The sequence below is a fragment of the Giraffa tippelskirchi genome, chromosome 6 (genome assembly GCF_054371585.1).
Source record: "Giraffa tippelskirchi isolate mGirTip1 chromosome 6, T2T-mGirTip1v1.2.pri, whole genome shotgun sequence".
Classification (NCBI taxonomy): Eukaryota; Metazoa; Chordata; class Mammalia; order Artiodactyla; family Giraffidae; genus Giraffa; species Giraffa tippelskirchi.
In genome coordinates this window covers 139915264-139929089 of record NC_137280.1, presented here as the reverse complement: position 1 = coordinate 139929089, position 13826 = coordinate 139915264, and the positions used below count along the sequence as shown (strand labels likewise).

Sequence of the window (13826 nt, the reverse complement as noted above, 5' to 3'; positions counted from 1 at the left end):
ATTCTCTAGGCCAGAACACTGGAGTGGGTAGCCTTTCCCTTCTCCAGGAGATCTTCCCAACCCAGAGATCGAACCAAGGTCTCCCACATTGCAGGCATTCTTTACCAGCTGAGCCACAATGGTGTATGGCATATAATAGCTGCTTAATAAACATTTATCATTTTACTAATAATGAACAGTGCTGTTAATAACAAATATTTCATCACTGCCAACCAAACAGAAGCTGAGGGGGTTTATCACCACTGGACCTGCCTTATAAGAAATATTGGAGATTTTCTAGTTGAAATGAAAGAAGGCTACTAAACCTAAAAAATTAAAAGCATAAAAATTACAGGTATAGATAAATATACAGTCAAATTCAGAATACTCTAATACTGAAATGGTGGTACATAAATCCTTTTAACTCTGGTTTCAAAGTTAAAATACAAATGCATTAAAAAAAAACTACAACTACAATAATTTGTTAATTGATAAACAATATTGAAAATGTAAAGTATGACATAAAAACAATGAATTGGGGAAGGGAAAAGTAAATGTGTAGAGTGATTTTGTATGCAATTAAAGTTAAGTAGTTATCAGCTTAAAATAGACTTTTGCAATTGTAAGATGTTTTATGTAACCTTCATGATAACCACAAAATGAAAAACATGAAGGACACCAGGCTGAAAGTGAAGGGATGCCCAAAGACATTCCATGCAAATGGTAATCAAAAGAAAGCTGAAGCAACTATGCTCATATCAGACAAAATGGACTTTCAGTCAAAATACTTCACAGGAGAGAAAAAGGTCATTGTATAACGATAAACAGGGCTATTCATCAACAGGATATAACAGTTGCAAATATATATACTCATCATTGGAATATTTAAATATATAAAGCTAGTATTAACACAGCTCAAGGGAGAAATAGGCGGCACTATAATAATAGGGGGCTTCAATAGCCCACTTTCAACAATGGCTAAATCCCCCCGACCAAAAAAAAAAAAAAAAAATTCAGCTAAAAAAGTTTTCAAAAACATTACAGATCAAATGACCCTAACAGACATATACACAACATTCCATACAAGAATATCAGAATACATATATGTGCATGTGTACACAGCACAATGTGAGGATAAGACAGATATTGGGCCACAAAACAAGTCTTAGCAAATTTAAGAAGATTGAAATCACACCAAGGATTTTATTTCTGAGCACAATGTTATGAAACTAAAAATCAATAATTGGAAAAAAGCTGAAAAATTCATAACATTCTTTAATAATCAGTGGGTCAAAAAGGGAAATCAAAAAGCACTTTAAGACAAAAAACAATGAAACAACAACACAATAAAACTTATGGAATGTGGCAAGGCAGTTCTAAGACGAAAGTTTACAATGATAAAGGGAAAAAAACCTGAAGTAAACAACCTAACTTTACATCAAACTTACTAGAAAAAGAAGAACTAAGCCTAAAGTTAACAGAAGAAGGTAAATAATAATGATTAGACGAGAAATAAAGGAAAGAGAGAGCAGAAAGGCAGAAAGGAACGACAAATTCAGAGTTCCTGTTTTTGATAAACACAATGACAAATCTACTGCTACACTAACAAAGAAAAAAAAAAAAGAGAGACATAAATAAGTAAAATTATAAACCAAACAGGATACATTATAACTTATACACAAAGGATCAAAGGAGACTACTATGTACAATTATATGCTAAAAATTTGACAGCCTAGAAGAGATAAATAATTCCTAGAAAGATACAATCTAAGAAGACTGAATCATGAAGAAAGAGAAAACCTGAACACAATAATTACTAGTAAGGAGACTGAAGCAAGAATCAAAAACCTTGAACAAAGGAAAGTCCAGGACCAGATGGCTTCAAGGGTGAATTCTACCAGGCAGTCAGAGAAGAATGAATGTCAGTCCTTTCCAAACAACTGAAGAGGAGGAAACACTTCCAAATGCATTTTACAAGGCTAACCTATCAAAAGCAAATAAGGACACTTCAGGAAAATTACAGCCCAATATCCCTGACAATGGCTTCCCAGGTGGCGCTAGTGGTAAAAGAACCCACCTGCCAATACAAGAGACACACGAGACACAGTTTCGATCCCTGAGTCGGGAAGATCCCCTGGAGGACGACATGGCAACCCACTCCAGTATTCTTGCCAGAAAATTCCATGGACAAAGGATCCTAGTGGGCTATACTCCATAGGGTCACAAAGAGTCAGGCATGACTAAAGCAACTTAGCACACACACATGTATCACTGAAAAACACAGATGTGAAAATTCTCAACAAAACACTAGCAAACTGAACTTAAGAGCACATCAAAAGGATCACACATCAGGATCAATAAGAATTCATCCCTGGGATGCAAGAATACTTTGACATATGCAAATAAATGAAAGTTATGCACCACTTTAACAAAAAGAAGGGAAAAAAGCATATAATCATCTCAACAGATACAAGAAAAAAGCATCTGATGAAAATTAAACATGTTTTTGTGATCAAAACGACCAACAAACTAGGCAGAGGAGAAGAATGTAAAGGACCTACCTCCACTTAATAAAGACCATATAAGACAAATCTTCAGGAAACACCACACTCAACAGTCAAAAGCTAGAAGTTCAAGCACAAGTCATAGATGCTCACTCCACTTCAACGTGTCACTGGAAGTCCTCGTCAGAGCAATCAAGCAAGAAAGACAACCAAAACGCATACAGATTGGAAAGGAAGGTGTTAAATAGTTTCTGTATGCATGCAATGTGATTCTATATACAGAAAACTTTAAAGAGTCCATCAAAAATTCAGTTAAATTGCAGTATACAAAAATCAGTATATGAAGATCAATTGCATTTACAATACTCTAAAAATGTCAGGATATGATTCATTGTATCATCTTCACTGACTTGGGTGATTTCTGAAATCACTTTCTGAAATGCAATTATTGTTCCATGATGCATTGTCTGATTATCTACTTCTCACCTTACTTTCTCTTAAGCAATCAGGAGGTCCTTTTTTAGAACCTGTGTACATGTTAGTAAAAGCTAAATGGAAATAGATAAGGCTATTAAAAACATTAAAACATAGGTCTCAAAACAAAATATTGCCATTCTAAGTTAAATACAACAAAAATTGTCTTATATACCTTTGCTGCTGCTGCTAAGTCGCTTCAGTCATGTCCAACTCTGTGTGACCCCATAGACGGCAGCCCAACAGGCTCCGCCGTCCCTGGGATTCTCCAGGCAAGAATACTGGAGTGGGTTGCCATTTCCTTCTCCAATGCATGAAAGTGAATAGTGAAAGTGAAGTCGCTCAGTCATGTCCGACTCCTAGCGACCCCATGGACTGCAGCCTACCAGGCTCCTCCATCCATGGAATTGTCCAGGCAAGAGTACTGGAGCGGGTTGCCATTGCCTTCTCCTTATATATACCTTTAACCCTGCCCTTAACAAAGCAAGTACTTATTGACTATCTGCTGGAATGCATGGGAGTAGAACACTTCAGTAATTTCAGTGGATCACAGGGTTCAGTGGCAAGGCAATTTTCCCCAATGTTTCCATCTTGATCAGCTTCAAGAGTCTTTTGATATCCTTGATCCTCATTCTCCTGTAATTAGCAGAAACTGTTAGAACTAACAGACTCTGCCCAAGCTGGCTGAACTACATTATTATCCTATCCTAAAGCAGAATATGGATTGTTGTTGATAGAAATGCAGTTCATATAAAACATACTTAGTGGCTGTAGTGACATCCTTTACTGCTCACTCCCCAAATCAAGAAGCAGGGAGAAGCATAACTATTAAATGGATGAGAACAGAAATGCAAAAGTCAGTAAAAAAAGACAGACTGACTACCTGACACGTATATTCAATTCTAACTATACTATGTTGGCACACCTAACGGAAAGAATGGAACTTCTAAAATGTCTTCCATGGATGCAAAAGATGAAAGGAAAATCACAGAAAGGGAAAATGTGGGCAAAATTCACTCAGGCATTGCAACAGGGAGTTTTAACCTTGGACTCCACTTAATGAGCTGTTCCATGCAAGGAACAGAGAGAGATACAGTAGATACAACAGATGGGGTTCATTACTCTCAAGGCATTTATGCCCTTCATTGGGAAAACTTTGAGTATCTCTGGTATCACTGACAGGACAGTTGGGCTGACTTAGCCTGATTCTGTTAAATTCTTTTTATCAAACATTTTGTTTGGATTTCAAGTACATTATCTTTCTCACTGCATGTGTGCTAAGTTGCTTCAGTCCTGTCTGACTATTTGCAACGCTATGGATAGTAGCCCGCCAGGCTCCCCCGTCCATGGCATTCTCCAGGCAAGAATACTGGAGTGGGTGGTCATGCTCTCCTCCAGGTGATCTTCCCAAACCAGGAATGGAACCCACATCCCTTATGTCTCCTGCATTGGTGTGTGTGCATGCTAAGTCACTTCAGTCATGTGTGACTCTATGCAACCCTATGGACTATAGCCTACCAGGCTCCTCTGTCCATAGGATTCTACAGGCAAGAATACTGGAGTGGGGTACCATGCCTTCTCCCTGCATTGGCAGGCAAGTTCTTTACCACTAGTGCCAGTTGGGAAGCCCTACCTTTCTCATCTGTTGTTCTTGCTGTTGTTCAGTCTCTCAGTCGTGTCTCTTTGTGATCCCATGGACTATAGCATACCAGGCTTCCCTGTCCTTCACCATCTCCCAGAGCTTGCTCAAACTCAAGTCCATTGAGTCAGTGATACTATCCCACCATATTATCCTCTGTCGTCCACTTCTCCTCCTACCTTCAATCTTTCCCAGCATCAGGGTCTTTTCTAATGAGTCAGTTCTTTGCATCAGATGGCCAAAGTATTGGAGCTGCAGCTTCAGTATCAGTCCTTCCAATGAATATTCAGGACTGAGTTCCTTTTGGATTGACTGGTTGGATCTCCTTGCAGTCCAAGGGACTCTCAAGAGTCTTCTCCAAAACCAAAGGTAAAAAGCACCAATTCTTTGGTGCTCAGTTTTCTTTATGGTCCAACTCTCACATCCATACATGACTACTGGAAAAACCACAGATTTGACTATATAGACCTTTTCAGCAAAGTCATGTCTCTGCTTTTTAATGCGTTGTCTAGGTTTGTCATAGCTTTTCTTCCAAGGAGCAAGCATCTTTTACTTTCGTGTCTGCAGTCACCATCTGTAGTGATACTGGAGCACAAGAAAATAAAAAGTCTCTCACTGTTTCCACTGTTTCCCCATGTATTTCCCATGAAGCGATGGGACCAGATGCCATGATCTTAGTTTTCTGAATGTTGAGTTTTAAGCCAGCTTTTTCACTCTCCTCTTTCACCTTCAAGTCTCTTTAGTTCTTCTTTGCTTTCTGCCATAAAGGTGGTATCATCTGCACATCTGAGGTGATTGATATTTCTCCCATCATGATTCCAGCCTGTGCTTTACCCAGCCCGGCATTCTGCATGATGTACTCTGCATAAAAGTTAAATAAGCAGTGTGACAATATAAAGTCTTGACGTACTCTTTTCCTATTTGGAACCAGTCTGAGGCTCCATGTCCAGTTCTAACAGTTGCTTCTTGTCCCGCATACAGGTTTCTAAGGAGGCAGGTAAGGTGGTCTGGTATTTCCATCTCTTTAAGAATGTTCCACAGTTTGTTGTGATCCACACAGTCAAAGGCTTTAGCTTAGTCAGTGAAGTAGAAATAGATGTTTATCTGGAATTCTTTTGCTTTTTCTGTGATCCAGCAGATGTAGGCAATTTGATCATTAAGCTCCTTTGGTATGTAGATCTTCCTAAAGAGAGAATAGATGTAGCTACCTCTATCCACCCAACACTTTTTTGTCACTCTAAATTAAAAAAAAAAAAAAAAAAACAAAAAAAAAACTTATGTCTCTAATGTAGACATGGATCTCTTGAGGTTAGTTACTGTGAGTCTGCCATTGAGATATAAAACCTCTCTTGCTGAGCTGATATAATCACTTTCATAGACTGACATGATGAAAGACTCTAGGGAAAGAGACTTGCCCACGAATAATCACAATAACACCTATAAATTTCCAGACCTAGGGTGCAGAATAATACATTAGCAAGGGTTTATAGCTAGAGGAATGGGTCAATCCTTTTGCCCACTCCATTTAACACATTTATAAGAGATCATGTGAGCTAAGCTACTTCATTTAATCCTCTCTCACTATTATTTCACATCAATATTTATTTTAAAGAAACTGAGATTCTATTATTATATGAGCTCCAGCAGCACTGAAGTTCAATGTAAAGGGTGAAGCTAAACTCATGCTTGTAGTAAAATAATCAATATCAACAAAATCTCCACTTTTTAGGAGCCTGAGTCAAAATATAAAACATCTCCACATTGAATAAATGTATTGGGGGTTCTGGAGATATTTTTGGAGTTCACTGTATTTCAAGACTTCATGTGAGTAATTTTCTTGATTTTGAAATTGTAGCCTTTTAGTGTTAAGGCAGGAACTTGAAGGTATTCTTTATATTCAAGTATGGAAAATTAAATGAGGGGAAAATTTTGTACTTGCCATCATGTTTGTGATTTGCAGGGGTTAGCATGTCTTTGCTCTGTGTTGCAACTTGATAGATTAAGATCATTATCCTGGTGCTGTTACCTCTTAGCCAGGAAAGCATACTTAAAGTCTCTTATCCTTGAGTTTATGTATGTAAAGTGAGAGAAACAGCAGCCATCTCACAAGACTGTACAAGGGTTAACATAATAATCTCAATAAAAAGTAGTTTTAACATACACAACAGTAGCTAACATTCACTGAGTGCTTACTGAGCTCTTATGTAGTAAGTACTCAAATATTACCAGACATTACTAAATTCTGCACAAAAAGGGTTACTTTTTAGTCATCCTATCTAAAAACATTTAGAACATCTGCATTATTTGGTAGCAAAAGTCTACTGCCAGCGTGAACCAGCCTACCATTATTTTAACTATTAATAATTGACTAGTGACTAAATTCGGAGAAGGCAATGGCACCCCACTCCAGTACTCTTGCCTGAAAATCCCATGGACGGAGGAGCCTGGTGGGCTGCCGTCTATGGGGTCGCAGAGTCGGACACAACTGAAGTGACTTAGCAGCAGCAGTGACTAAATTATTACGATTCCATTTCATTATGATGTACCGGACACATTTATAGGCTTAAGCTCATTTTTACAGCTATATGTAACAGAACAGTGTCATTCTAGCTTACATTAAGTAAGAAGGTAAATGTATAAAATAGGTAGCTAGTAGGAAGCTGCTGTATAGCACAGGGAGCTCAGCTTGCTGCTGTGGTGCTCTAGAGGGATGGGATGAGGGGTGAGAGGAAGGCTTAAAAGATAGGGGATATATGTATACCGATAGCTGATTCACTTTTTTGTACAGCAGAAACTAACACAACATTTAAAGCAATTATAGTCCAATAAGAATTTTTTAAAAATAAGAAGGTAATAGAAGAAGTGAAGTGAAAGTTACTCAGTCGTGTCCGACTCTCTGCAACCCCATATAGTCCATGGAATTGTCCAGGCCAGAATACTGGAGCAGGTAGCCTTTCCCTTCTCCAGGGGATCTTCCCAACCCAGGGATCGAACCCAGGTCTCCCGCATTGCAGGTAGATTCTTTACCCGCTGAGCCACCAGGGAAGCCCAAGAAGTTAATGTTCAATACCAATTTTTCTATGTATGTTTAGTCACTCAGTTGTGTCCGATTCTTGGACCCTTTGAACTGTAACCCACTAGGTTCCTCTGTCCGTAGGATTTTTCAGGCAAGAATACTGGAGTAGATTGCCATTTCCTCCTCCAGGGGATCTTTCCAACCCAGGGACTGAATCCATATTTCTTTTGTCTCCTACATTGCAAGGGGATTCTTTAGCCCCTGAGCCTTCTATACCAATTCTTCTATAGATCCTCCTTTAATACCAGCTGGATCCAGGACTCCAATATCACTCATGTGGGTTTTGGCCACCACTTTCTGTCTCTCTGCCTCCTTAGTCCCTCAACAATACACTCTCTAGACAGTAATCGCCCCTGTGTTCAGATAAACTATTTAAAGCTTCCATTTCTCTTACAGATTCCTAACAGGAATTAAAAGGCATTGGATGATCTCCATCTTATACCTTCTGCATGACATTCTGGAAACAGTTTACAGGTCCCTTCTTATATGAAGATTTCTCTTTGTCCTTGTTCCTCTGGATCCAGCTCTATATTAAGCCTTCTGTTACATGCTCCACAAAATTCTTAGAATTGTTTCCTGTCACACTACTTGTCATTTTTTATCATTACTGCTCATTCAACGTGTGAATGCTCATCTAGATTGTCAGCTCTTGAGGACAAGCGTTGTGTCTGTCTGTCCATTCATTGTAGCCAGAGCCACCCCACCATGTGGGGCAGAGTAGATACTACAGTCATTGCTGGATAAAGGAAGGAGGAAGGTGAGAAAGGTAGTACCAAATGTCATACCCAGAAAATACTAGTGGTAGAGACAGTACTTGTGGATTGGAGCACTTAAAACAAAACGATATTTATAATGTAGTTCATAAGTTGGATTCATAAAATTTAATCTTAAAAATGTTAACCTGTGCTCTGCTTAAATACTTAAAGTGCTTACTGCCCAACGTAATTTCCATTTAAAGCTTACTCTCAGGCTTAGTCTTTGTAGCCTGTTTCAGGAGACAGAAACTTTTAAACTGCTATGTTAACCTATACCTTGAATATCACATCCAAGAAGTTCAATCAAAATAAACCCCTCAAAAATAATGATCTTCCACAAGACTTAGCCTTCTGTTTGCTTAACATGTATTTTTGACTAAACTGGATGTTTTCTTAAAAACTCTTTGTTGTAACTAATTATGGGAAACTTGAGACATCTCATCACTAACTCAATGATTACTGAACTGCCATTTCCGGGGAGTTTCAGAAAATGTTAACTCAGCTTTTCAGGATATACAAAAAGACAATGTTAGATTAGACACCTAAATATTTAATAGAAAAATATCAGGATGCCATGGGCTGTGCTGGATTTCTTGTGTACATTTTCAAAGACACCAAATTGAACAGCGTTTACAAATCAATAAAGAGCTGTATTAGCAGAGAAAACATGCATTTGAAAGTGAAGTCTGGATTTAGAAATAGAAAAACTATTCTTGGACTTATTAAATGGAGATAGCTACTACCCTTACAGTCTATGTCCCCATTACCCTAAAACGTTATTACCCAACTGTACTCATCATTGATATAACAACATCAAGCAGCCCTTAAGACTCAAGTAGCTTCACTACCTCAAATCTGATTGTTCACAGCCATTCTGAGGTACTCTGAGGGACTTCAGGAAACTTGACCTTAAAGGATATTATGTTTTGTAACAAAAACTGAAGATGCTTAGAATCTTTTCATTAACATAACATTTACATATAATCCTAGCAGCCAACATTGACTGTGTCCACTGTGCACCATGGGCTTGAATTATAGTATCTCTCTTTACCACACAAAAACCCTGTATGGTTAGAATTGTCTCAGATTGATATCCATTTCTTTTGTAAAGAGTCAGATACTGAACATCTTAGGCTTTGTGTGTTTCACAGTTTATTGCAGTTTCTCAGCTCTGTAATTACAACTGAGAGTAGCCATAGACATAGAATGAGTGTGTCTCATTCCAACGAAACATGTTCTGAACATGTACTTGTGAATTGTATACACTTTTTGTACTTTGTGAAATATTATTTTTCCTTTTTTTGTTTGCTTTCAATTATTTAAAAACATAAAAACCATTCTTAGCTCATGAGCCTTATTAAAATAGGTAATAGGCTAGATATGGCCTGGGGTTGGGGGGTGCATAGTTTGTCAATCTCTGAAGTATCTAAATATTTCAAGGCAGGGAATTATTGCTCAGGGAGATAGCTCCTAGAAAGTACAGAGCCAGTTCTGACTCTAAGGCCCTTTCTCCTTTCAATTCCTATGTCTCTGTGTCATCGTTATATTCAATGCAAAGGCTAAAATCTTCCTTTTAAAAGACCTTAAAATGACTAACAAGTGAATTAGGCTTGAGTTGATATGTTTCTTCTTCAAGTAACACTAAATTCAACTACAGATTATTACCTTCAGTGGAGCTTTTTAGTCTCATTTGGAAGGGAAGTGGTCCTAGCATATCAAAACTAATAAATTATACTTGAAATTACTGGTCCTTAAAATGAAAACAAGTTAGTTTTCCTATTACTGTATTTTTTATTTGTATATTCTAGGACTGGCAAATGACTTTTTTTCTTGTTGTTAAAACTAGAGACTGTTGAAGCCAACTTCTGGAGAAAAGGTGAGAGAGAAAGACAGGAAGAGAAGGTGTAAGAAATAAAGTATAAATTATGTTCTGTGTTAAAATTTTCTTTTAAATTTAAGTCTTTTAAACAGTCTCACACATTGCTTAGAAGAGATGAGGGGGACAGAAAGAAACATGAAAATAAATCTGGTTGGAAAAGAGGAGACATCAAGAGAGCTTTGTAAATAAATAAAGCTTGAAAGGAGTGAAAGAATAAAACAGTAGTTCCCTAGACAGTGTCTATGGGAGAAAGGATCTTAGAAAATCTTCTTCCAGGGCTAGTTCAATTACAATAGATAAATAAGGAAATAGATAAATAAATAATTTCAACTGGGATCCCAAGGTGGCGCTAGTGGTAAAGACCCACCTGCCAATGCAGGAAACATAAAAGATTTGGGAATGTAGGGAAAATCACCTGGAGAAGAGTTCAGCAACCCACTCCAGTATTCTTGCCTGGAGAATTCCATGGCAGAGGAACCTGATGGGCTACAGTCCAAAGGATGGCAAAGGGTCAGACACAACTGAAGCAATTTAGCACAAATTAATTTCAATTATTTAAGAGTTAACTATTCACCAGGTACTGTGCTAAGTGTTTTCCATGTGTAATTCAACCTTTAGGACACCCTTATGATTGAGGTGCTGGAATTTTGTTTCATAAATAAAGAAACTGAGGTACAGAGAATTTAAGGGACTGCCCCAAAGCACAGTGGAGGTAATCCCAGGAATTAACTCAGGCTTGCATAAGGATGAAGTCTGTGTCCCTAACTGCTATGCTAAACTGTGTCTTCTTCCTATTAATGAATGTGAAATTAAAGTAGAGTGGTGTTATGATTTAATATTTTATATGAGCAATGGACTAATGTAATTTTAATAGCACTTTGTAATTTATAAAATGCATTTGCACACATATTGCACTTGCATTTTGCTATGTGGTAGTTTAGGATTACCTCCTTCTAAGTATATCAGTGAGTAAATTTATATTCAAAGAAGTGATTTGTTCAAGGTCACACAACCAGAAGTGTCAGGTTAGTGGAAGAGAAAGAGCCACCTCTATCTATCTATCTGGGAACCCAGGCCTTGCCACTTACTCAAGTTTTGCACAAACAAACTCTTTCCGACTCTAGTATCCACACCTGAAAAATGGGGGTAGCTTTAATTTTTCAGAGTCTTTCTCAGCATAAAACAAACTAACCTGCCTGAATTTCTAAAAAGAGAAAACATTTTTTTTTTTTTTTTTTTTTGGCCTGATGCTGGAAAGCTTGAAGTGACTTAAAGGATAAAAGACTAGGAAAGCAGGGTTTCCAAATAGTTCTCATTGCAAAAAAGAATGAAGCAATAGAAAGAGGATCCTGAGAATGGTTTCCAAAGCTAGCTAATTATATGGTGTGAAATAAGATCCTTGATGCTTGATTTTTCAGAGCTTTGCATCCAATATGTATTGTGAACCTCTAAGAGGGGACTAACACAGAGAGCATTTCCTAAGCCAGTATGACCCACTGCCTTTTTTAAAATGGAGCATTTTATAGGATTAATGTTCGATAGAACACAATTTCAAAAATTCCACTGCCGAATAAGGTTAGCTATCAAGAACTCTCCTTGTTTTAATCAGTGCAATCTCATCAACTAATTACGTGACATCAATAATGTGCCCATCTTGTGCTAGAAGGCCATAGAGACAGGAAAAAAAGTAAAAAGAAAAAAAATGTCTACAGGGCTTTTTCTGCAGGACAAAGAAATGGACATGTCATGTAAAGGAATAATACTCTAAGATAAGACAGTGGGATCCAAGGGGTCAGTTTCTGGATTCAATCAAGTTAATCAGGGAGTGACACAGAAGTGAAAGATGAAACAAATTTCCTGGAGCTGATGGTAGCAACCTGAAACATATTTGAGAAAAAAAAAAATAGTGGGCTAAAGACATGTTTATTTCAGAACCCAAGTTTCTCTTCCACTCATCTGTGGCAAAGAACTAATGGCATTTCTTTTCATCCTTGGTTCCATGAAATCACTAGCACAGTGACGTTGCCAGTTAATTTTTTTTTTTTTTTTTTTTTTACTGTGTTGGCGATACAGTGACTGTCATGAATAAAAAAAGCCTCCTCTGTTCTTCTCTGGACAAATACTGAAGATAACAGTGCTCTTCAGGGTATACCACATAGGGCTTACTGTAAAAAATAAACACTCTAAATCATCAACAAAACCCAGTGAAAAGAAAGTGAAAATCACTCAGTTGTTTCCTTACTCTTTGCAACCCCATGGCCTGTAGCCCACCAGGTTCCTCTGTCTATGGAATTCTCCAGGCAAGAATACTGAAGTGGGTTGCCGTTCCTTTCTTCAGAGGATCTTTCCGACCCAGGGATTGGACCTGAGTCTCCTGCACTGCAGGCATATTCTTTACCATCTGAGCCATCAAGGAAGACCAGAGAAGAACAAACCCAGAGACGCTGCCAAATAAAGTTAATCTCAAATGGGCAAAGAATGTTTCTTCCATTCTGGATTCCACTGGAATCCAGTGGGCAATAGGAAGCAGCCCTATTAGTGCACATAGAATCATGTAAAAACTCTTAGTTCCACTCTGTTAGGTGCTTTATGCCCCAAGTGATGGCCTCAGAATTCTTGATTTCCTTAGGTCTTTGACAACTACTCAGAAAAGACAGGGAAAGAGAATTCAGTGGCAGAAAAGCTCTCAAGAGTTCTTCTACCCAAATGACTATTTCCAAACTGCTTCCCATCATGACAACAAGGTTCATGACTAAGTGTCAAGATCCACCTTGTATAACTTGTATGCTTTAGATTCTCTTAGTCCTCAGGTAATGTTTTAACCATTTATTCTAACTCAAACATATGCCTGCAAATCAAGATTACTACCAGCATCATACACAGTATAGAAGCAGGGTCTGGAGTCTGGCATATAAAATCTTTAACCTTTAAAACAATACCAACAAAGGGGATGTGTATGTGCCTGCTCTCGCACACACACACAAAGACATGTGGACTTGTGTGTGTGTGTGTGTGTGTGTGTGTGTGTGTGTGTGTGTGTAAAACTACGGTTCCAAGAAGGTAACGTGTCCAAGGCCATCCGGCTGGTAAGAACCAAAATACAGAGTCACACTGAGATTCCACAGACCCTACCACCTACAGTCCTTCCCCTCAACCAGATTGCCTCAGTTTTTCACCACCTTTCTCCCATAGAGATTTTAGTCTTCCTTTTGTTTCTCTTTGTGTCCATCCTTTCAGACATTTCCACACTCCTTTCTCTCTAGATGTATTTCTAAGCCTTCTTACTACCTTCTAGTTCATAGTTTCATAGTGAGCTCCTGACATAAAACATTAATATATGTTGAAGGGGAAAAAAGAAGCTATAGGAAAAAACCTCAAAGCAAGCAGCATGATCATCTTTGGGGAATGGTATAAGGGACTTCTACTGTCCATGTTATTTATTAAATAAGTTAATACTTGTAAATTCTTAAAACAGAGATTCCACTATTTTTTTTTTAAAGAATATTTGAGTTAGAACCAC

At 38.0% G+C, this 13826-nt stretch overlaps 1 protein-coding gene across 1 annotated transcript in view; it reads right to left on the bottom strand.

The window, feature by feature from the left end:
* SGCD (sarcoglycan delta) overlaps positions 1–2137 on the bottom strand; it is a 434639-nt gene extending 432502 nt beyond the window's left edge. Inside the window, exon 1 of the mRNA XM_081501895.1 lies at positions 2057–2137. Coding sequence (XP_081358021.1) covers positions 2057–2127 — 71 coding nt within the window. The 5' untranslated portion in view covers positions 2128–2137. The remainder of the gene's footprint in view (positions 1–2056) is intronic.
* Between the last annotated feature and the right edge of the window lie 11689 nt (positions 2138–13826).